We start from the raw sequence: 25,157 nt of genomic DNA, 5'->3' as shown, positions 1-25,157 counted from the left end.
TGTACCTGTTTCCTCCAGCATCTTCACAAGGTCCTTTGCTGTTGTTCTGGGATTGATTTAAACTTTTCGCACCAAAGTACGTTCATCTCTAGGAGACAGAACTAATCTCCTCCCTGAGCGGTATGATGGCTGTGTGGTCCCATGGTGTTTATACTTGTGTACTATTGTTTGTACAGATGAACGTGGTACCTTCAGGCGTTTGGAAATTGCTCCCAAGGATGAACCAGACTTGTGGAGGTCTACAATTTTTTTTCCTGTGGTCTTGGCTGATTTCTTTTGATTTTCCCATGATGTCAAGCAAAGAGGCACTGAGTTTGAAGGTAGGCCTTGAAATACATCCACAGGTACACCTCCAATTGACTCAAATTATGTCAATTAGCCTATCAGAAGCTTCTAAAGCCATGACATCATTTTCTGGAATTTCCCAAGCTGTTTAAAGGCACAGTCAATTCAGTGTATGTAAACTTCTGACTCACTGGAATTGTGATACAGTGAATTATAAGTGAAATAATCTGTCTGTAAGCAATTGTTGTAAAAATTACTTGTCATGCACAAAGTAGATATCCTAACCGACTTGCCAAAACTATAGTTTGTTCATTATATACATCTACATTATGTATTGTTACACCATGTAGGAGCAGTATAGATATCGCTGCTTATTGTGATATTATCTGTTTGTTTGACTGATTTCCAAAATTGGTATTATTGTTTTATTATTTATTTAACTATGCAAGTCAGTTAAGAACAAATTCTTGTTTTACAATGACAGCCTACCCCAGCCAAACCCTGCCCTGACCTGGGCCAATCGTGCGCCGCCCTATGGGACTCCTGATCATGGCCGGTTGTGATACAGCCAGGGATCGAACCAGGAACTAGAGACGCCTCTGGCACTCGGGAGCCCTCACTCAATATATGCACCTATTAACACATGCTTCTGTTTGTACGTTTCCATTTAACATTACTCTTTAATTAAATAAATGACAAATGCATTTTATTTTCAGACCAAAATTGTATCGTATTTTCCTAAACCGCGTTACCCATTCTAGTCAGCAGATAGCGAATGACGTATTTCAGGCAATGCTGCCATTGTGACGTCTAATCTAATGGACGGGAAGTTTATTCAACAACCACAACTGCGACCTCGGTAGCTTTGCTAGCCAATGTAGCAGGAACATGTAAGCTCTTTATACGCTTTCGGTGATTATTAGCCACTGTTTTAAACACACTTCTGTCGTACCTACTAGTTACCCCTTTTAATAGCACATTTATATTGGTGTTAGTCAGCTAGCTGTCTGGTTAAGGTAGCAGTAGCTTTAGGTTAGTCGCTAATGCTAACATCCCCGACAATGACTTCAAAAAGCTACCACCCCTCTGCTGAAGAGGAGGACTGCTGGACGGAGAGAATTGCTCTCGTGAAAGAGGAGAAGGAAGAGGAGGCTGTCACAGTTAAACAAGAAATAAAGGACGAGGCTGTTACAGTGAAAGAGGAAGATGTTTCAGTGAAAGAGGGGGAAGATAAACAAGAGGGTGCAGTTTTTACAGTGAAAGAGGAGACGACTGTCACGGTGAAAGAGGAGGAAGACGTTTTCGGAGTGGAGGAGGGGGAGATTACTGTCACATTGGAGGAGGAAGAAGAGCAGAATGGAGATCTGATTAACACCAGTAAGTACTGTCTTTAAAAAAAGGTGTACACACTCCAGTTGTTGAACTGATGTCCCTGAATATCTCTTTCTGTTGAACTGATGATATTTTAAAGGGTCATTCTCCTGAAGTTATGGGCAATTCCAGCGTTATGGACATTACATTTGCACGCAAAATCACTGCTTTTGGCAATGAGGCCCTTTATCTACTTTCCCAGAGTCAGATGAACTCGTTGCTATAATTTGTATGTCTCTGCGAGTAGTTTGAAGGAAGTTGCTTACCAGGAATAAAATGACCGGAAGTCTACGAGAACCAATAAAATAGGCCTAATTGACCCCACGGGTCTATTGTCGGATTTTGGCTCGGCTAATTTGAAGCAAAGACGGCCTTCATAATATGAAGTAAAAAGTTCGGGTTTCAAACAATTAAGTATATGTTTTCAAAATGCATACTGCCTCCAACTCACATTGCAAGTCTGCCTATGCACTTAAATGGCGAATGGGAAGTGCGCTTCAAATTACCAGCTGAGAAAAACAAATTGAAGATCTTTTTTATTATTATTATTATTTTATATGTGATTGCATTTAGAATTGTTGCGCAGTGTCTGGGCTTATTAAAGCAGATTGCTAGCCGTTTCTTCTTGTTTTTAGCTGATAGGAATGGAACCTAGTGTGATTGTCTGCTGCAATAGTCTATCCATGACAAGGATTGACCAGTTGTGCATCCTGAGATGCCGTTCTTTGTCGCCCGCCTATTAACTTGCACGATTCTTGCCGTTCTCCTTTGACCTCATCAACGAGGCAAGTCAGTTAAGGACAAACTCTTATTTACAATGACGGCCTACCGGGGAACAGTAGGTTAACTGCCTTGTTCAGGGGCAGAATGACAGATTTTTACCTTGTCGCCTCTGGGATTCGATCTTCCAACCTTTCGGTTACTAGTCCAACGCTCTAACCACTAGGCTACCTGCCGCCATCTTACACCTGGGTTACTAGTCCAACGCTCTAACCACTAGGCTACCTGCCGCCCACTTACACCTGGGTTACTAGTCCAACCCTCTAACCACTAGGCTACCTGCCGCCCTTTGACCTCATCAACAAGCTCTTTTCGCCCACAAAGGACTGCCACTGACTGGATTTTGTTTTTGTTTGTCACACCATTCTATTGTAAACCCTAGATACTGTCATGCGTGAAAAACCCAGGAGGGCGGCTGTTTCTGATACACTGGATCCGGCCCGCCTGGCACTGACGACCATACCACGCTCAGTCTCTTAGGTCATTCGTTATCCCATCCTAACGTTCAATCGAACAATAACTGAATTCATCGATGCCTGTCTGCCTGCTTTATATCGCAAGCCACGTGACACACTGTCTGTAGGAGCGATTCATTTTCGTGAACAAGGTGGTGTACCTAATAAACTGGATATAATAAAACACCCATAAGTTAAATGTTTTTTTAATGTGATTTTTTAGGCCATATAGCCCAGCCCTACCTGTAATTATGCAAACCTATGGTACTACTACTTAACATTCCAAATGTAAACAAATGTGTTATGATAGATTTTAATCAAGAAATATTTAAGATCTGAACGTCCATAACGAAGGGCGTAGCGTCCATAACGAAGGGCGTAGCGTCCATAACGAAGGGCGTAGCGTCCATAACGATTGTTTTCCTCTTTGAATTAATAATGGTATCACAATCTTAAAAAATGTATAGTTTTTGTGTTCAACCAAGCCTTTCCTTCGATATGCCTATCCATGTTATAACTAACACTGGGGGACAGCTGTGAGTGGAGAAACAAGTTCTGTGAGCTCTTTCAAATAGACATGAAATATGATCGACTGAAAAGCCTTTTTTGAGACTTTCCCTCCTACTCTGTAATGGCCAAAATACATGTAATTTCCGACTTAAACTTTTAAAATGAACCCTGAATTCCAATATATATACCTTAAGGATAATTGTGAACGTGGCATTGTTTCAGTTAGGAAAATGTGGCGCCGGACAACGTGACCGTGAATATTTTTAACTTACTGGTCATTTGAGAAATTTTGCTGACCCATATGCATTGGGTGGTGTAACCAATTAGAGCATCCACCCACGATGCTCAGAATGACAGAAATCATATTTAGATTAGGATTATGGTAATTCATATTAACAGAACATGCAACTCCTGTAATGAAGCAGCCAATAAAAGGATATTTTCAAACATTTGCCAAAATGCAATTAGCGGAAAAACACAATTTTAAACAGCTCACTTGATGCTAGCGGTTCTAAATGTGACAGATATTTTTTTAATCTCCGTCAGGATCTTAGAAAGAGAGGGAATTCTAAAGATGCATGGGTTGCTAATATGACTAGGATTGTGCCTTTGGCTTCTGGACAATGAAAGACAGGAGAACAGGAGACAAATGCTGACCAATGAGAACCAATAAAATAGGCCTAATTGACCCCAGGTATCTATTGTCGGATTTTGGCTCGGCTAATTTGAAGCAAAGTAAGACAGCCTTCATAATATGAAGTAAAAAGTTTGGTTTCAAACAATTAGGTATATGTTTTCAAAATGCATACTGCCTCCAGCTCACATTGCAAGCCTGACTACCGTTGGCTATGCACTTAGCCTGTTAGGGCTAGGGGGCAGCATTTGCACGTCTGGATAAAAAAAATGTACCCGATTTAATCTGGTTACTAATCCTACCCAGTAACTAGAATATGCATATACTTATTATATATGGATAGAAAACACTCTAAAGTTTCTAAAACTGTTTGAATGGTGTCTGTGAGTATAACAGAACTCATTTGGCAGGCAAAACCCTGAGACATTTTCTGACAGGAAGTGGATACCTGATGTGTTGTATTACCTTTAAACCTATCCCATTGAAAAACACAGGGGCTGAGGAATATTTTGGCACTTCCTATTGCTTCCACTAGATGTCACCAGCCTTTACAAAGTGTTTTGAGTCTTCTGGAGGGAGATCTGACCGAACAAGAGCCATGGAACGATGATGTCCCATTAGACACCTGGCGCGCGAGTTCATGTTGGGTACCCTCGTTCCATGGGAGTATGCATTCGTCCACCTTGAATATTATTCATGTTCTGGTTAAAAAAAGGCCCTAATGATTTATGCTATACAACGTTTGACATGTTTGAACGAACGTAAATATATTTTTTCCCCTCGTTCATGACGAGAAGTCCGGCTGGCTTAGATCATGTGCTAACAAGACGGAGATTTTTGGACATAAATGATGAGCTTTTTTGAACAAAACTACATTCGTTATGGACCTGTGATACCTGGAAGTGACATCTGATGAAGAGAATCAAAGGTAATGGATTATTTACATAGTATTTTAGATCTCCCCAACATGACGTCTAGTCTGTATCGCAACGCGTATTTTTCTGGGCGCAGTGCTCAGATTATTGCAAAGTGTGATTTCCCAGTAAGGTTATTTTTAAATCTGGCAAGTTGATTGCGTTCAAGAGATGTAAATCTATAATTCTTTAAATGACAATATAATATTTTACCAATGTTTTCTAATTTTAATTATTTAATTTGTGACGCTGACTTGACTGCCGGTTATTGGAGGGAAACGATTTCCTCAACATCAATGCCATAGTAAAACGCTGTTTTTGGATATAAATATGAACTTGATAGAACTAAAAATGCATGCATTGTCTAACATAATGTCCTAGGAGTGTCATCTGATGGAGATTGTAAAAGGTTAGTGCATCATTTTAGCTGGTTTTATGGTTTTGGTGACCCTGTCTTTGAATCGACAAAACATTACACACAACTCTTGTAAATGTACTGTCCTAACATACTCTAAATTTATGCTTTCGCCGTAAAACCTTTTTGAAATCGTAAAACGTGGTTAGATTAAGGAGATGTTTATCTTTCAAAGGGTGTAAAATAGTTGTATGTTTGAAAAATTTGAATTTTGACATTTATTTGGATTCAAATTTGCCGCTCTTGAAATGCACCTGCTGTTGATGGAGTGCACCACGGGTGGCACGCTAGCGTCCCACCTAGCCCATAGAGGTTAATCTAACCACATTGTCCGATTTCAAAAAGGCTTTACGGCGAAAGCATAAAATTTGATTATGTTAGGACATAAACTTAACAAGAAAAACCACACAGCCATTTTCCAAGCAAGGACATGCATCACAAAAAACAAAAATACAGCTAAAATATTCACTAACCTATGATAATCTTCATCAGATGGCACTCATAGGACTTCATGTTACACAATACATGTATGTTTTGCTCGATAAAGTTCATATTTATATCCAAAAATCCCATTTTACATTGGCGCGTGATGTTCAGAAAATGTATTCCCACCAAAACGTCCGGTGAATGTGCACATCAATTTACAAAAATACTCATCATAAACGTTGATAAAATTTACAACAGTCATTGAAAGAATTATAGATATACTTCTCCTTAATGCAACCGCTGTGTCAGATTTTAAAATAGCTTTACGGAGAAAGCACATTGTTCAATATTCAATATAGTACATAGCTCAACCATCAAAGCAAGCTATACAGATACCCGCCAAGTTCTGGGGTCAACTAAACTCAGAATTAGTATTATAAATGGTCTCTTACCTTTGCTGATCTTCGTCAGAATGCACTCCCAGGACTCCTACTTCCACAAGAAATGTTCTTTTTGTTCAATAAACTCCATATTTATGTCCAAATACCTCCTTTTTGTTCGTGCGTTCAGATCACTATCCAAAGGCATAACGCGCGAGCGTAAATCCAGACACGAAAAGTAAAATGTTCCATTACTGTTCGTAGAAACATGTCAAACGTTGTTTACAATCAATCCTTAGGGTCTTTTTAACATAAAACGTCCATAATATTCCAACCGGACAATGGCGTATTCATTACAGAGGAAAAAGGAGGGGCGCGCTGGCGGGCTCGTGCATCACCAAGTCCTTTGTCCTCAGGCAGTCCACTCATTGACTGAGCTCCTATTTTCTGCCCAGTAACAGGAGAAGGATGAAACACGTTTCTAAAGGCTGTTGGAAGCCTTAGGAAGTGCAACGTGACCCCACAGACACTGTAGTTTCGATAGGGATTCAAATGAAGAACTACAATTCTCAGATTTCCCACTTCCTGGTTGGATTTTTCTCAGGTTTTTGCCTGCCGTATGAGTTCTGTTATACTCACAGACATCATTCAAACAGTTTTAGAAACTTCAGTGTTTTCTATCCAATAATAATAATATGCCAATATTTGACTCTGGGCTAGAGTATTAGGCAGTTTACTCTGGGCACGCTTTTCATCCGAAAATGAAAATACTGCCCCCTATACCGTAAGTTAAAGCTACAAAGAGTGTGGGGGGCGGGTTACTTTTCTAGATGAGACTTGGTTTCCAGCTGTTATACTGCTTGTCTTTGTCCTAGTGATTAACTTGGCCTCAGGTTATTGAGGGATCTAATATTCAACCTCACAGGAATACAGTTTTATCATGTGGAGGTTTCATTCAGGGCCGTATTCATTTGTGCACACTGTAGCAAAATGTTTTGCAATGGAAAGCAGAAACAAGCGTTTTTTTATTGGACAAGTTCCGCTAGTTGTCCCTCCCCATTTCGGCCTGTTTGCTTGCGTTTAGTTTCTAGTGAATACGACCCTGATCTCTCTATTAAAATAAACACTCTGTCTTTGGCAGGAGAGAGACCAGACTCAGAGGAACCAGAGACGTCTGAACCAGCAAGACGACACCACTGCTCCCAGTGTGGAAAAAGTTTTACCCAATTACGGACACTGAAGGTGCATGAAAGAATACACACTGGAGAGAGGCCCTACCAATGTTCCCAATGTGGAAAGAGTTTTGCCCTGTTAGAGAGCATGAAAATACATAATAGAATACACACAGGAGAGAAGCCTTACCAATGCTCCCAGTGTGGAAAGAGATTTTCACAGTTAAGTTGCCTGAAATCACATGAGATAATACACACAGGAGATAAGCCTCACAAATGCCCTCTATGTGGTAATACTTTTAAGCGGCTAAGTAACCTGAAGGACCATCAAAGAGTACACACAGGCGAAAAGCCTTACCACTGTTTCCATTGTGAAGAGAGTTTTAGCTGGTCAAGGCAACTGAAAGCGCATGAGAGAACACACACCGGAGAGAAGCCCTACCAATGTTCCCAGTGTGGAAAGAGTTTTACCCAGCTAGGGAGCTTGAAGATACATAATAGAATACACACAGGAGAAAAGCCTTACCAGTGCTCCCAGTGTGGAAAGAGATGTAAACGGTTAAGTTGCCTGAAATCACATGAGATAATACACACAGGAGATAAGCCTCACAAATGCCCTCTATGTGGTAATACTTTTAAGCGGCTAAGTAACCTGAAGGAACATGAAAGAGTACACAGAGGGGAAAAGCCTTACCACTGTTTCCATTGTGAAAAGAATTTCAGCACGTTAAGGCAACTGAAAGAGCATGAGAGAACACACACCGGAGAGAAGCCCTACCAATGTTCCCAGTGTGGAAAGCGTTTTAACCGCTTAAGTAACCTTAAATCACATGAGTGGACACACAGGAGGAAAGCCACATCACTGATCTGTGTGGAAATAGTTTAACCTCATCAGGCTTCCTGAAGATTCATGAGCAAAGACTCACACGTTCCTGAAGATTCATGAGCAAAGACTCACACGGGAAAAGCCTTTCTACTGCTCCCAGTGTGGAATGACATTTACCTGGTTAAGGCAACTGAAATCACGTGAAAGAATCCACACGAGAGAAATGTTATGAATGCTCCAAGTGTAAAAATATATTTACCCAGTTTAGGCACCTGAAAAACCGAGGTTACAGACACAGGGGAGAAGCCTTACCCAAGCTCCCAGTGCGGAGAGTGATATTTCACATGCTTACAATTCATGATGTAACGCACACATTTCTCCCACACTTGTCTCATATTTTTGACTGAAAATTGGTGTTTTGTCATTTTGTTAATGCCCTTATTTCCATATGAAATCAAATTGGAGAAAACCTACTCAAAAATACATTTGTTTTGTTTTTTAAAATCCAGAGACATGAAATTAATATGGTATGTAGCAGTTTTTATGTAGATTATGTACACACACACTGTGATTAAATAGTCTTTTTCTTTTTACTCTGACTGTGTTTTTTGTGGGGGTTTTTTTAATCGAGTGCTATGTTGTTAATGGAGAGCTATATGTTGTTAATCGAGTGATATATGTTGTTAAGCATGACCTGTTGTTTACATATGTGATGGATATGCATCTTAGAGAATGTGGCTTTAAAGCCCCCATGCGGTCTTTGTGTTTATTTTTTAATATGTCTCAAATGTATTTTTAATTATACATTTTCCTGAGAGACAAAGAACTTTGGGACTGTGTTCCGTCTTCTCTGTTTCTGGATCAGGTTTGGGGTTAGACAAGGGTGAGGGGCATTGTAGTTCACAATTTTTTGTCGTCCTCAGCTTGACTTAATTAAAATATACTTTATTTGCTTTGAAACATGTAAAGAAGATAATACAAATAAAGCGGAGGTAGGGTTGGGTACAGGAAATGAACCCGGGGTTGGATTGGGTACAGGATATGAATATTAGCCACTCGTTGCCTGATCCTCGCACGGCACCCTGATCTTTTGCCTCGAAATCTCAGTTTTCACAGATGTTGGTGTACCGGGGCCGTATTAAAACCAACTATCACCAAGTTTACCATTGCAGACAGTCATTTCCCTTCACCCCAATACACATAAGCTGTTCATCTGATGTCACCATTAGTCTCACTCTTGTTACAAAATAGTCTTTTAACATATTTACTCAAAATCTCAGGCTGGGAGGCAAGAGCAGATTAGCCACTCATCGCCTGATCCTCACAAGGCACCCTGATCTCTTTCCGCGAAACCTCTGTTTCCTTTTCCAGCGAATCACAGGGATCTGGGCCTGGTCGGGTGTCTAGTAGTATTTCCCTCCCATCCGACTCATTGAAGAAGAACTCTTATTCCAATTTGAGGTGAGTAATCACCAGTTCTGATGTCCAGAAGCTCTTTTCGGTCATTTTATAGGTCATAAGAAGCTTTTTTCGGTTACAGGATATGAATCCGGTTTAGGGGTAGGGTTGGTTACAGGATATGAACCCAGTTTAGTGTAAGGGTTTAGCGGTAGGGTTGAGTACAGTATTTGAACCCAGTTTAGTGTCAGGGTTTAGTGGTAAGGTTGGGTACAGGATATGAACCTGGTTTAGTGTAAGGCTTTAGTGGTAGGGTTGGGTACAGGATATGAACCCGGTTTAGGGGTAGGATTGGGTACAAGATATGAACCTGGTTTAGGGGTAGGGTTGGGTACAGGATATGAACCCGGTTTAGAGGTAGGGTTGGATACAGGATATGAACCCGGTTTAGTGTAAGGGTTTAGTGGTAGAATTGGGTACATGATATGAACCCGGTTTAGGAGTAGGGCAGTGGGGGGGGGGTAGTGCTTTGTGGCTGTGAATAAGTAGTTGGATGAGTGGTGGTTGTTATTGTAATGAGCTGTTTTTATTTGTCCAACAGGAGCGGGCAGAGAAGGTTACGCACAGGTCAGGTCCTTTCCAGAACTAGTAAGTATTGGTTGAGGTTTTTAAAGGACCATTCCAGGTAAGTATATGTTTTAAAAGCTATTCATGCTTTTAAAAGTTATTTCCAGGTAGGTACACATGTATAAAATGCCAGCATGTCTTTATAAGCCATTCTGGGTAAGAGAGGGAGATTCAGATTCATTGAGTGGATTAGACTACAATCTGCTTCTGTAACAGTTTATTGATCAATCAATATTTATCCATTGACCCATATTAGCAAAACGTAACTATTCAGTATTCAGTGAGGTATAGCAGCTCATCTAGCAGGACTCTACAGTGAGACCCCCCCCCCGGAAGAAAATAAATAATACAATTAATTCCATTCCCCACCCCCAAGAACCCCCCATTGCACCAACAACCAAGAGAATGAACTAAAGAGAAAAAAGGAAAAGACAGAAGAAAACAGCAATCAACAATGCAAAAAAAAATCTACAAAATAATAAATTTAAAACAAAGGACATCAAGGACAACTGAAATCATAACAGCAATGCCTACTGTATATGTTTGTGTGCATGTCTGGCACTATTACATGTATGTGTGTGTTCTTGTATGTGTTTATTTGAATGAGTGTGTGTGTATATGCATGTGTACAAACACCTGCACGGCATCAGCCTCAGGCAAACTGGCATTAGTTGTAAAAACACTGCCACTTAGTGTCATTCAAATGTACTTTTATTATGTTTTATTTAGACTTTTTTTCCCTTTATCTTTTGACCATCATTCTCTCTCACACACAGCAACTCCACTCCCACTTGTCTCCAATTCCACATACCAACCCTCAGCTTCCCTCAGCCCATCCCATCTATCTCTGCTGGCCACCCACTTCGTGTTCCTATGCAACACATATCTTTCAACTATGCTATGATGTTTAACGTACAATTTCAATCTATCTAATCGAATAGAATCTACAGATTGCGTGTTGAAGATAAATACTTTTACTAAGAGTATTAGTATATTTGAAATTGACTGACCCGGTCTCTCCAGATCTCCTAACAGTACTATTTCTAGGGTCAATTTTAGATCAATGCTATGCATTTTCAGCCATTCCTAAACCTGAGACCAGAAACAGGCTACCTGAGGGTTATACCAAAATAAATGGTCTATTGATTCTGTATCCTCACAACAAAATCTGCAGAGCGTCGATGATTTTATGCCCCAAATATTCAACATTTTGTTGGTGGCAAGAATTCTGAATAATAAATTTAACTGAAAAGCACTAAGTCTTGAATCTTGCATTGTTTTATATATCAACTCATACCATGGAATCGGTACATCAAAAATCTCTTCGCAACTATTTTGCAATCTGTATGGCACAGTTGTCAACATTCTGGTCCTCAAATGAAAGTGGTATACTTTCCTATTTATGCTATTTTTGTTATTCCTCCGCCAGTTTTGATCCTTTATATTGGGCAGACAGACCAGTTCCCTACCCCCTCCTGCTGCCACCCGCCTCCTCCATTTTTGGGGCAATGCTGTAATCAATTGGTTGTACTCTTGGATTCAGCAGACCTTCCCGTACAATTCTGATAACTCCATGAAGGACATAACTCTACCATTACAATTTACAATATAATTTAAGAACAAAATGCCCTTTTCAAACATCTTTCCCATAAATACTGTTTTTTTTTAATCAACCAGCACATTTGAGTTCAGCCATAATATTTGTTCTATCTTTTCAGGGGGATGAAATTGAAATTGTAGCCAGCTCTGCAATGCTTGTTTGAAAAAGACAGATACTTTGAAAAAAGTATCATTTTCAATTAATCGAAAATGAGACATGGCAATCTGCACAAAGGCAAAAAGGCCACTTTTAAACAATGGATGAGCTTTTGTTATTAATCTACTTGAGAACCATTTAGGGTTCAAATTAAACTTTTGAATGACTGAAGCTTTTAGAGAGGTTTAGTGCTTTTATATTTAATAATCTCAACCCACCCAATTCATATTCATTATATAGATAGGCTCGTTTTATTTTGTCTGGTTTAGCGTCCCAGATAAAGCGAAATATTTTTTGCTCATATGATTCGAAAAATGTATCATCAGGAGTAGGCAGCGCCATAAGTAAGTGAGTAAACTGAGATATGACGAAGGAGTTAATCAGGGCAATTTTTCCATAAATAGACAGGTATTTACCTCTCCATGGTTGCAGGATCTTGTCTATTTTTTAAAGTTTTCTATTGAAATTCATTGTGGAGAGCTTATTTATATATTTTGTGATATGAATACCGAGTATGTCTACTTCACCATCAGCCCATTTTATAGGTAAGCTGCAGGGTAATGTAAAAGTTGTATTTTTTAAGGATCCAATACGTAATATTGTACACTTGTACACTAGGTTTTAGTCCTGAGAGTACAGAAAAGTTATCTAGATCTTCAATGAGACATTGCAGGGATCTAGCTTGCAGACTTAACATAAAACTTGAGTCATCGGCATACATGGACACCTTTGTTTTTAAGCCTTGGATTTCTAATCCTCTAATGTTGTTATTGGATCTGATTTTAATAGCTAGCATTTCAATGGCCATAACGAATAGATATGGTGACAGCGGACACCCTTGTTTAACTCCCCTTGACAATTCAAAACTCTCTGAGAAGTAGCCGTTATTTACTATTTTACACCTAGAGTTGCTATACATTATTTTTACCCATTTTATAAGAGAATTACCGAAATTGAAAAAATCCAGGCATTTATAAATAAAATCCAGTCTTACTTTATCAAATGCCTTTTTAAAATCCGCTATAAATACCATTCTTGGCTTCTTATATGTTTCATGATGTTCTATTATTTCTAGCAGTTGTCGTATATTATCTCCAATGTATCGTCCATGTAAAAAACCTGTCTGATCAGGATGAACAATACCTGGTAAACCCCTTTCAATTCTGAGTGCTATCCATTTTGCTAGTATTTTTGCATCACAACATTGAAGTGTAAGAGGCCTCCAGTTTTTTAGATGGACTGGATCTTTATATTCGCCATCTGGGTCTTGTTTTAATAATAGAGAAATCAGACCTTCCTGCTGAGTACCTGACATACTACCATTTCTATAATAGTAGTTAAAACAATCTAACAATGGAGCTTTAAGTATGTCAAAAAATACTTGATATACCTCTACCGGTATGCCATCAAACCCTGGGGTTTTTCCAGACTGAAAGGATTTAATAGCCTCAAAAAGTTATTCCTCTGTAATTTGGCCTTCGCACTGATCTTTCTGTACATTTGTTAATTTTCCATTTTTTATATTATTTGGAAAGAATTCCTTACCGTAATCTTCATTCAGTGGGAGAAGATGAGAAGGAAAAGAGAACATCTGCCTAAAATAATTTGCTTCCTCTTTTAGAATATCATTCGGAGAATCATAGATGACTCCGTCTTCAGTAACGAGTTTTTGCAAATTCTTTTTGTTAGCGTTCATGTATTGGAGATTCATGAAGAATTTTGTGCATTTTTCTCCATATTCCATCCAGTTTGCTTTATTTTTGTAATAGATTACATTAGATCGTTCTTGAATAAGTTCCTCAAGTTCTTTTTGTTTTTCCTCTAACTTATTTTGTATCTCTGTAGTATCATTTTTATTGCTATCTACCTGTACTATTAGTTCATGGATTTCCCTTGATAGTCTTGTTTCTTTAGCCAGAAACAGTTTTTTTTATTATTGATGACTATTGAATTGAATGACCCCTGAAGGTACATTGAAAGGTATCCTAAACAATAAGGGGATTTGCTAAACCTATACTATACTGGAAAAATTCAGTTAGAAATTATTTTGTCTTAGTTAAAAATAAGTTGTCCTCCAGTAAACTTTGATAAAATTTCCAATATCCCTGTCCACGTGGAAAATCTATAAGAGTTATGTGAATGCCAATTAGAGGATGATCCGATCGCATTCTGTCTCCTATTAAACTTTTTTAACCTTTGATGCAAGAGAGAAAGAGACAAGGAAGTAGTCAAGACGACTAGCTTGATTAAGTCTCCTCCATGTATATCTCACTAGGTCGGGTTTTTATAGTCTCCAAATATCCATTATTACTAATGTGTCCATAATATTTGTGATTTCCTTAAGGGCACGGTGATGATAGTTTGTAGAGTGATTACCTTTACGGTCCATTGAGGTACTTAACACTGTGTTATAGTCTCCTACCATAATGATTAGATCATTTGTTGCCTGTAAGTTCAATAAATTGGTATAAATGTTTTCGAAGAACTGTGGATCATCCTGATTTGAACCATAAAGATTAATAAGCCAAATCTCTTTTTCATCCACTTTCATATTCAAAAGGATCCACCTTCCTTGTGAATCATTCCTGATTATTTGCACGTTCAGATCGAAATTTTTGTTAATTAATATCATCACACCCTTTGAGTTCCTTTGTCCATGACAGAAAATTATTTCACCACCCCATTCCTTTTTCCACGCAACTTCATCTAAGGATGTAGAGTGAGTTTCCTGTAAACAGTATATGTTATATTAATTTTCTTTTAGCCATCTTTTTTATAATCTACCAAACCATTACAATTATAACTGGCTGTACTTATTTCACCCCTTACCATAACTAGATACTATTCTCAGGCTAAATTGACCATAATTAGTGCTTGTAAAGTTACTGCCATCAGAGGTATTATGACGGTCAAAACTAGAGCTTTCAAATGTCTGATATTTAGAATTCAAGAAATAGGTTCTAGCAATATTTGTTTTATTCCCTTGCCTGTTTGCCTGTGAGCCAGTGCCACAGATGTTAGAAAATTGAAACAAATGATGTGTGTAACAAATCTGAGTAGGTTGATGTGTATGATATTGGATATGATATAATGAGTGTGTATGATGTCTGTATAAGAGTAAGACTATAATGTGTGATGTCCAAATAAATAATAACTGTTTGCGTGTCTATGTGTGTAACATGTAGTGCGTATAGCCTTAATATTCATAATTGTAATCCATATCATATCACCATCATAGTTGCATCATAATTACCTTTAACATAATTGAAAAACACATCCCAGCATTTCCATAGCAATTGACATAGCAATTTCACATGATCATGAAAGAGACCTTGCATTACTCTAGAGACGGCTTCACTACAGAACAAATGTATTCCGTACAATATGTTGTTATTCCCCAATGCCCCTATTTTGATATCTTCCCCTTGCTTGTTGTAAACATATATAAACTTGTAGACAAATACATAAAAAAGAGACAAACAATAAACACATTAAATTATAAAACGGTTAGAGGGAGAGAAGAGGAGAGAGAGTGAGAGAAGAGAGCGAGATCAGGTGTGTGTGTGTATGTATAAGTCCATATGTGTAAGCAAGCATGTAGTTGAGTACGTGTGTGTTCATATCCACTAAATAATGTTCAGATATTTTAAACAGTTCCCATACTTTTTTTGTAGTAACCTGAAGTCCCTGTAGAATTTAGTACAGCCACGGTGTTATGGAGCTGTCTCGGGAATAGCTGTCCATCTATAAAGACTTTGTCCACAATGATAAAGGCACGCCTACCATCCTTCCTTTGTTGTCTTTGTACCGGATACAGTCTCTTACGACGTTCGTTTATCTCCTTTGGAAATCGATCATTGAGACTGAATTCGGTCCCTTTAAGCTCCCTTCCTCTGCTTTTGATCAGCAACTTTTGTTGGTAGTGTTCAAATTTTGCGATGATCGGTCGGGGACCCTTGGTCTTGTCGCGCCGAGCTCCAAGTCTGTGTACTCGTTGGAAAGCCACCTTGTTTACAGTCTCTATAGAAAGTTTCAATGCGGATTTCAAAAAATAGATTTTAACTCGTGCTACGACTTTGTATGTCTAGTAGCGTCCCTTTCATCACCCTGAGTAGACAATCCATGTTGGAATCGTGTATTTTTACCTTGGCTGTGAGTGTCTTGTTTTCTCTTTGGAGAGTGAGCATTTCCCTCTGGCTGAACTCCAAACTCCCCCTCAGCCCTACTACCTCCTCACACAACTTTTCCATTGTTGCATGAATTCCAGCCAGAGCACTAGCCTCTACCTCAATGGTAAGTCAATCGTCCGTGTCTGTAGATGAATCAGTTTTTCTTTTTTTTTGTCGGGTTAAAGTTATTTTGTGAGGTGGTTGGATCTTTCCACGAATGAGTATGTTGTTCCTCCATAGCGTAAAGCTGTTGGTACTCTTCGATTTCCTTCAGGATCTCCTTGGTATCCAGATTGGCTCTATACTGCAACCAGTTGTTTTACGAAAAGAAAACGAGTCTTTCACACGACGACGACATATGTCTGGAGTACAGCCAGCTAGCACTCGTGGAACCCACGCAAAAAAAAAGGAACAGAAACTTGCAGTCCCAGCCGTAAAGGCTAACCTCCTTGTGGAATCCTTAGTAACAAAACTTTAGTTCTGATTAAAATCGATTTAATGATTTTTTTAAAATGTAAACAACAAACCGAGTGTAGACAGTACAGTGTCGTGTTGCGCGCTCTGATGACGTCTGACACAGGCACACCTGTTAATTAAAATGTATTCCTGGTGACTACCTCATGAAGCTGGTTGAGAAAATGCCAAGAGTGTGCAAATCTGTAATCAAACATTTCTAAAAACCTGTTTTCGTTTTGTCATTATGGGGTATTGTGTGTAGATGAGGGGAAAACATTGTTTAATCAATTTTAGAATAAGGCCTGTGACATAACCAAATGTGGAAAAAGTCACTGGATGTATTGTAACACCATGTAGGAGCAGTATGGACCTAGTCTGTTCATTATAAACATATCTGTATTGTTACACCATGTAGGAGCAGTATGGACCCAGTCTGTTCATTATATACATCTATGTATTGTTACACCATGGAGCAGGAGCAGTATGGACCTAGTCTGTTCATTATATACATCTACATGATGTATTGTTACACCATGTGACTGATTTTCTAAATTATTATAATGGTTTTATTTTTTATTTTGCTAGGCAAGTCAAGAACAAATTACTGTTTTACAATGACGGTCTACCCCAGCCAAATACTCCCTAACTAGGACGACACTGGTCCAATTGTGCGCCGCCCTATGAGACTCCCAATCATGGCCGGTTGTGATACAGGCCGGGTTCGAACCAGGGTCTGTAGTGACGCCTCTAGCTCTGAGATGCAGTGCCTTAGACCGCTGCGCCACTCGGCAGCCATCACTGAAGATCTGCAGCGATTAACACATGCTTCTGTTTGTACGTTTTCGTTTAACATTCTTTAATGAAATAAATGAAAAAAAAAAATACATATTTATTTCCAAAACTGCGTTACCCACTCTAGTCAGCAGATGGCGAATGGCGTCTTTCAGGCAACGCTGCCTGTGTGACGTATAATCTAATGGACGGGAAGTTTATTCAACAACCACAACTGCGACCTCGGTAGCTTTGCTAGCCAATGTAGCAGGAACATGTGAGCTCTTTATACGCTTTCGGAGATTATTAGCCACTGTTTTAAACACACTTCTGCCATATCTACTAGTTACCCCTGTTCATATCAAATGTACGTCAGCTAGCTGTCTGGTTAAGGTAGCACTAGGCTAATCGCTAATGCTAACATCCCCGACCATGAGTTCAACAAGCTGCTACCCCCTGCTAAAGAGGAGGACTGCTGGACGGAGAAAGAAGGAGGAAAAGGCTGTCACAGTTAAACAAGAAATAAAGGACGAGGCTGTTACAGTGAAAGAGGAAGACGTTTCAGTGAAAGAGGAGGCGGAAGTTAAACAAGAGAGTGCAGTTTTTACAGTGAAAGAGGAGACGACTGTCACGGTTAAAGAAGAAGAAGACGTTTTTGGAGTGAAGGAGGGGGAGATTACGGTCACATTGGAGGAGGAAGAAGAACAGAATGGAGATCTGATTAACACCAGTGAGTACTGTCTTTAAAAAAAAGGTGCACACACTCGAGTTGTTGAACTGATGTCCCTGAATATTATGTTGAACTGATGTGATTTTAAAGGGTCATTCTACTAAAGTTATGGGCGATTCCAGCGTTATGGACATTACATCACAACTGTAATGTCTCACAGAATGGAAAGACAAAATATAAATTAAACGTTTGATTTGTTTTTCTGTAGTACTCCTTGGGCAGAGTGTATATCCGGGAAATCTGAATTCTAAATATTGGCATGTTGGATAAATAAAACGAATGGAAGGTTTATGGATGTTACATGAAATTGACAAAATGACTGGAAGTATATGGGTATATGCTAGCAGATACCTGTAGACTTCCAGTCATTGTGCTAACGCTAGTTAGCAATTGGCTCGCAAAACTACCTCTAACTTCCTTCATACAGGACACAGAGACATACAAATGGTATCCACAAGTTCATCTGATTCTGGGAAAGTACCTGAAGAGCCTCAGTGGCAAAATCCCAAATCAGCCCTTTTAAGGTCTATATTTTGGAGTTCAGGTTTTAATTGAAACGTTTAGGGAGGAAATTGCCTGAATTTTGACATTACATAGTAGGAGGCCAAGTAAAAAAAAAAATTTTCAGTCAATCATATTTCATGGCTTTTAGTAAGGGCTCGGAGAGTTTTTTTTTTCCACTCACAGCTTTCCTCCAGTATTAATTAAGAAGATGTTAATGAAGCAGTACAGGCCACATTGGAGTGTTTTGAGTTTTGTTTGTGTGTTCTACAGTCTTGTAAAGATAGGGAGGAGGGGGTGACTGGGAGAGGAAATGTTTTTGTAAAACCTGCAGCATACATCGGATCATATTAAAGAGAGAAATATTTAGAGAAAACATTAACAATTAAGAGACACTCATTAGCCAATTTATTAGGTACACCCATCTAGTACCGGGTCAGACCCTTCTTTGCCTCCAACCCTAGACACTAGGCGTGAGGGTGGGTGGCTGTTTCTGAGACACTGGATCAGGCCCGCCTGGCACTGACGACGACGCTCAGTCTCTTAGGTCACTTGTTTTGCCCATCTACTTAAAATATTCCAAATCTAAGCAAATGTGTTATGATAGATTTGAATCAAGAAATATTTAAGATCTGAATGTCTGTCCGTCTGTAACATCCATAACGGTTGTTTTCCTCTCTGAAGTAATAATGAAAATCACAATCTTACATTTTTTGGTTTGTGTTCAGCCAAGCCTTTCCTTCGATATGCCTATCCATGTTATAACTAACACTGGGGGACAGCTGTGAGTGGAGAAACAAGTTCTGTGAGCTCTTTCAAAAAGCCATGAAATATGATCGACTGAAAAGCCTTTTTTGAGACTTGCCCTCCTACTCTGTAATGGCCAAAATGCATGCAATTTCCTACTTAATTATGAATGTGACCATTACAGAAATCATATTTAGATTAGGATTATGGTAATTCATATTAACAGAACATGCAACTCCTGTATTGAAGCAGCCAATAAAACATCCTTTTCAAACATTTGCCAAAATGCAATTCGCAGGACAACACCATTGTTAAACATCTCCGTCAGGAACTTAGAAAGAGATCTAAAGATGCCTGGGCTGCTAATATGACGAGGACTGTGTTAATCGAGGACTGTGTTAATCGAGGACTATGTTTAATTAAGGATTGTGGACATCGAAAGACAGAACAGGAGACAAATGCTGACCAATGAGAACCTATGAAATAGGCCTAATTGACTCCACCTTTCTATTGTCTGATTGTTGGCTACTGACTCATTTTTCATAATGAGCACCAGAAAAACACATATGGAACTTGGCCTCAGGTTATTGAGGGATCTGATTTGGATTAAACCTAATAGGAAGACAGTTTTTATCATGTGAAGGTTTAATTCAGGGTCGTATTCATTAGTGAACACTGTTTCGTTTTAGTTTCTAGTGAATACGACCCTGATCTCACTGTTAAATTTGGTAGGAGAGACACCAGACTCAGAAGAACCAGAGCAAGAGACGTCTGAACCAGCAAGACGACACCACTGTTCCTACTGTGGAAAGAGTTTTACCCAATTACGGACACTGAAGGTGCATGAAAGAATACACACAGGAGAGAAGCCTTACCAATGCTCCCAGTGTGGAAAGAGATGTTCACAGTTAAGTTGCCTGAAATCACACGAGAGAATACACACAGGAGATAAGCCTCACAAATGCCTTCAATGTGGTAATACTTTTAAGTGGTTTAGTAACCTGAAGGAACATCAAAGAGTACACACAGGGGAAAAGCCTTACCACTGTTTCCATTGTGAAAAGCATTTCAGCTGGGTAAGGCAACTGAAAGAGCATGAGAGAACACACACCGGAGAGAAGCCATACCAATGTTCCCAGTGTGGAAAGAGTTTTACCCAGTTCGGGAGCCTGAAAATACATGAGCGAATACACACAGGCGAAAAACCTTTCCAATGTTGCCAGTGTGGAAAGAGTTTTAACCGGTTAGGTAACCTGAAATCACATGAGAGGACACGCAAAGAAGAAGAGCCCCATCACTGCTCCCAGTGTGGAAAATGTTTTACCTCATCAGGCTTCCTGAAGATTCATGAGCAAAGACACACTGGGGAAAAGCCTTTCCAGTGCTCCCAGTGTGGAATGAAATTTACCTGGTTAAGGCAACTGAAATCACATGAAAGAATCCACACATGAGAGAAATGTTACGAATGCTCCCAGTGTAGACAGATATTTACCCAGTTTAGGCACCTGAAAGACCGAGGTTACACACACACAGGGAGAAGCCTTACCCATGCTCCCAGTGTGGAGATTGATTTTTCACATAGTTACAATTCATGAGGTAACAAACACATTGCTCCCACACTTGTCTCATCTTTTACTGAAAATTGGTGTTTTGTTTATGCTCTTATTTCCATATGAAATCAAATTGGAGAAAACCTATTCAAAAATCCCAATATATGAATTTAATATGGAGTGTGTCCGTTTTTATGTAGATTCTATGTACACACTCTCTGTGATTAAATAGTCTTATTTTTTTACTCTGGCTCTGTGTGTTTTTCTGTGTGTGTTGGGGATGTGGAACGCCGTTTTGGTCTTTGCGTGTTAAAAAACACTGACGTGTCAAATAAGCTTGTTGACCAATCAGAACCTGAATATGACTGCACGTCACATAATAATTTAACGCATTTATAATTTTTTCCCGTAGTTATTACACATTGATTACATGATCACTCGTATTTCATATGCTATGATGCTGGTAAAGTTGTCTCGCGCACCTACAGTGCTGGTCATTAAAAAAAAGCTAGCAAGCTCATGGATGCAAACAGTGTTCTTCCCCAAAAACATAGCAACACGACAATCTGTTTCAGTAGCTATAGTTAGCTAGCTAACTATATAGCTAGGTGTCATCATCTAAAATAACCCTAATTTATAAGACAGTTTTTATTTGATTAATGTTGGTCGCACCCATCTATGTGAAGCTAGCCACAATAAGGATTAGACACAATAGTGGACTTTGCGGTTAGCCTTCAAAATAAAAGTGTGTAATTGACAGTGATGCAAATGAATACAAATAGTAGAATTATGCCATAATTGAATAGATCATGCTAATGAGGTTGGAATCATTTGTTAATTTGACAAATCTGTTGAAATCCTAGTGGATGTATTACACTTTCGAATTGCATTGTGGGCATTCTTATTTCACTGTACAGCCTTACCTATGGATTGTGGATCAATGACATGTGGTATCAGTCCCGGTCCGGTCGAGCCTCACTAGCCAGATGAAGCTAGCTGGCTGCTTATAACGTTAGCTTTGGGCAACAGGGTTAAGTAGCTGGCTAGCTATTTATTTTCATTAACTGAAGTTCAATTTCAATAGGCGAACAACAAGTTGCTACCTAGCTAATACTTACAAGGATTCCTAAATCATTGCTAAGAATAATGAAAATGACTGCAGTTTCTACTGGTCATTGTTTCGGGCTGGTTGTATTGGTGCTAGCTAGGTACCAAGCGAAAGCTAGCTAGCTACCCCAGAAGTTGCGGTGAACAGATAAGGCTTTATTACCAACGCGGTATTGTAAACACATCGTGGGTGGACGGTGTTTGCAGAATTTTTTTGTACAGCTTTGACAGTGCTACTGATGGTAGTGGGGGCGCTTGGCTTGCACATGCAAATTCAGAACACACAACATTCTATAACATAACTGTGTTATTTGACGTGTCAAATTGTGTTATTTGGCGTGTATTTTGTTTTGACACGCAAAAACCCAAACGGTGTTCCATAAAATACATAGCAAAACGACAATCAGTTTCAGTAGCTATAGTTAGCTAGCTAACTAATCTAGCTAGGTGTCATAATCTAAAATTACCCTAATTTATAAGACAGTTTTTATTTGATTAATGGTCGGACCCATCTATGTGAAGCTAGCCACAATAAGGATTAACCACAATAGTGGAATTTGCGGTTAGCCTTCAAAATAAAAGTATGTCATTGACTGTGATGCAAATGAATACAAATAGTGGAATTATGCCATAATTGAATAGATCATGCTAAATGAGGTTAGAATGTTGTTTATATGAAGTCAACAAAAGACAACTTGTTAATTTGACAAATCTGTTTTAATCACACTGGATGTATTAGACTTTAGAATTGCATTGTGGGCATACTTATTTCACTGTACAGCCTTACCTATGGATTGTGGATCAATGACATGGGGTATCAGTCTACTCAGTGACACCCAGAGAACATTAGCGTCGTAGCTCTTATTGCGGGACTCTGAAACAACTGTGAATTGAGCCACATTTATTGTACCAGTCAACCAACTATGTGTATTGAACACTATTCCATAGGAAAAACAATGCAATGGGGATGTTGGAGTCTAAGAACTCTGAACTCTTATCTTGAAAGAAAACCGCAAATTCCACTATTGTGGCTACCCTCACAACACATAACCCGGTAGTTTTTTTCATGAACTGAAGTTCAATAGCCTTGCAGAAGCACCCCTAGATCATCACTGATCCTCCACAAAATTTCACAGTGGTTGCGAGACACTGGCTTATAGGCCTCTCCAGGTCTCGCACCCACTGTGAAATTTGGTGGAGGATCGGTGATGATCTGGGGGTGCTTCAGCAAGGCTGGAATCGAGCAGATTTGTCTTTGTGAAGGACGCATGAATCATGCCACATACAAGGTTGTCCTGGAAGAACTTGCTTCCTTCTGCTTTGACAATGTTCCCTAACTATGAGGATTGTTTTTTCCAGCAGGACAATCAAGGTGTGGATGGAGGACCACCAGATCAAGACCCTGTCAGGGTCAGCCCAATCTCCAGACCTGAACCCCATTGAAAACCTCTGGAATGTGATCAAGAGGAAGATGGATGGTCACAAGCCATCAAACAAAGCTGAGCTGCTTGAATATTTGCGCCAGGAGTGGCATAAAGTCACCCAACATCAATGTGAAAGACTGGTGGAGAGAATGCCAAGACGCATGTAAGATGTCATTGAAAATCAGGGTTATTCCACCAAATATTGATTTCCAAACTCTTCCTAAGTGAAAACATTAGTATTGTGTTGTTTAAAAATTAATATGAACTTATTTTCTTTGCATTACTCGAGGTCTGACAACACTGCATCTTTTTTGTTATTTTGACCAGTTGTCATTTTCTGCAAATAAATGCTCTAAATGAGAATATTTTTATTTGGAATTTGGGAGAAATGTTGTCAGTAGTTTATAGAATAAAACAAACATTTTAATTTTACCCAAACACATACCTATAAATAGTAAAACCAGAGAAACTGATAATTTTGCAGTGGCCTCTTAATTTTTTCCAGAGCTGTATGTATTGGTACACAATGTAGGAACAGCATATACCTAGTCTGTTCATTATATACACCTACATGATGTATTGTTACACCATGTAGGAGCAGTATGGACCTAGTCTGTTCATTATATACATCTACATGATGTATTGTTACACCATGTAGGAGCAGTATGGACCTAGTCTGTTCATTATATACATCTACATGATGTATTGTTACACCATGTAGGAGCAGTATAGACCTAGTCTGTTCATTATATACATCTACATGATGTATTGTTACACCATGTAGGAGCAGTATGGACCTAGTCTGTTCATTATATACATCTACATGATGTATTGTTACACCATGTAGAAGTATAGACCTAGTCTGTTCAATATATACACCTACATGATGTATTGTTACACCATGTAGGAGCAGTATGGACCTAGTCTGTTCATTATATACATCTACATGATATATTGTTACACCATGCAGGAGCAGTATAGACCTAGTCTGCATATTATAAACATCTACATGATGTATTGTTACACCATGCAGGAGCAGTAGGCTGTTTACAAAGGCAGACCATTTCAGATATTTTTGGGGGACCTAACAGATCAGCTCTGAAAAATATCTAATGTTAAAATATTACATGCGATTGGTCAAAAGACCAACATGAAAAATTAAATAAATATTTCCTTAAACTGCATTACCCGTCCCACTCCAGTGAGCCAGATGGCGATATGTGTTTTACAGGCGATGCTGCCAGTGTGACGTGGCATTAAATGTAGTGGACGGGACGCTTCTTCAACAACAGCTAATCAGCCATCTCAGGTATCTTGCTAGCCAACATAGCCGAAACATTGGAGCTCTTTAGACGTTTTCGGTGTATATTAGTCATTGTGTTTTAAACACACGTCTGTCGTATCTACTAGTTAACCATTTCACCCCCCCGTATTTACCTTGTTAGTCAGCTAGGTGACTGGTTAAGTTAGCACAAGGCTAGTCGCTTATGCTAACTAGTTAGCTAAAATCCCTGACCATGAGCTCACCAAGGTACTCCCCGCCGGTTAAAGAAGAGGATGTCTGCTGGACTGAGAAACAGGGTATGTGGCTTAATGTTGTCGTGAAAGAGGAAGAGGAAGAGGAGGATGTCACAGTGAAAGGCAACGAAGAAGCGTCCAGAGTGAAAGAGGACGAGACTGGAGATCTGATTAACACCAGTGAGTACTATTTTAAAAACAGGAGCAAAACCTTGTCAAACAACAACAAAATGGC

General features: G+C 39.2%; 2 protein-coding genes and 1 long non-coding RNA gene across 4 annotated transcripts in view; all 3 read left to right on the top strand.

Moving 5' to 3' along the window:
- Positions 1 to 1,111: 1,111 nt before the first annotated feature.
- On the top strand, positions 1,112 to 8,761 carry LOC106590947 (zinc finger protein 501). Its single transcript, XM_045713173.1, has 2 exons — positions 1,112 to 1,662; positions 7,312 to 8,761. The coding sequence occupies exons 1-2, from the start codon at positions 1,329 to 1,331 to the stop codon at positions 8,226 to 8,228; spliced, it is 1,251 nt and encodes a 416-aa protein (XP_045569129.1). The 5' UTR covers positions 1,112 to 1,328; the 3' UTR covers positions 8,229 to 8,761.
- Positions 8,762 to 17,345: 8,584 nt separating this feature from the next.
- On the top strand, positions 17,346 to 23,720 carry LOC106590948 (zinc finger protein 239-like). Of its 2 annotated transcripts, none has more exons than XR_006766182.1 (2): positions 17,346 to 18,075; positions 23,340 to 23,720. XR_006766182.1 is itself a non-coding variant. In XM_014182125.2 (2 exons), exons 1-2 carry the CDS (start codon positions 17,760 to 17,762, stop codon positions 20,772 to 20,774), a joined length of 1,035 nt encoding a protein of 344 aa, XP_014037600.2. In that variant the 5' UTR covers positions 17,419 to 17,759; the 3' UTR covers positions 20,775 to 20,944. The 2 variants fall into 2 exon arrangements, 1 of the variants encoding a protein (XP_014037600.2); XM_014182125.2 differs by lacking the exon at positions 23,340 to 23,720 and adding an exon at positions 20,056 to 20,944 and having other exon boundaries at positions 17,419 to 18,075.
- Positions 23,721 to 24,665: 945 nt separating this feature from the next.
- Positions 24,666 to 25,157, top strand: part of LOC106595126 (uncharacterized) — a 28,628-nt gene continuing 28,136 nt past the window's right edge. The window contains exon 1 of the long non-coding RNA XR_006766353.1: positions 24,666 to 25,102. This is a non-coding gene — a long non-coding RNA (uncharacterized lncRNA). The remainder of the gene's footprint in view (positions 25,103 to 25,157) is intronic.

The sequence above is a fragment of the Salmo salar genome, chromosome ssa02 (assembly GCF_905237065.1).
Source record: "Salmo salar chromosome ssa02, Ssal_v3.1, whole genome shotgun sequence".
Classification (NCBI taxonomy): domain Eukaryota; kingdom Metazoa; phylum Chordata; class Actinopteri; order Salmoniformes; family Salmonidae; genus Salmo; species Salmo salar.
The sequence above is the reverse complement of the archived record's forward strand: the minus strand, read 5'-3'. Positions and strand labels throughout refer to the sequence as shown.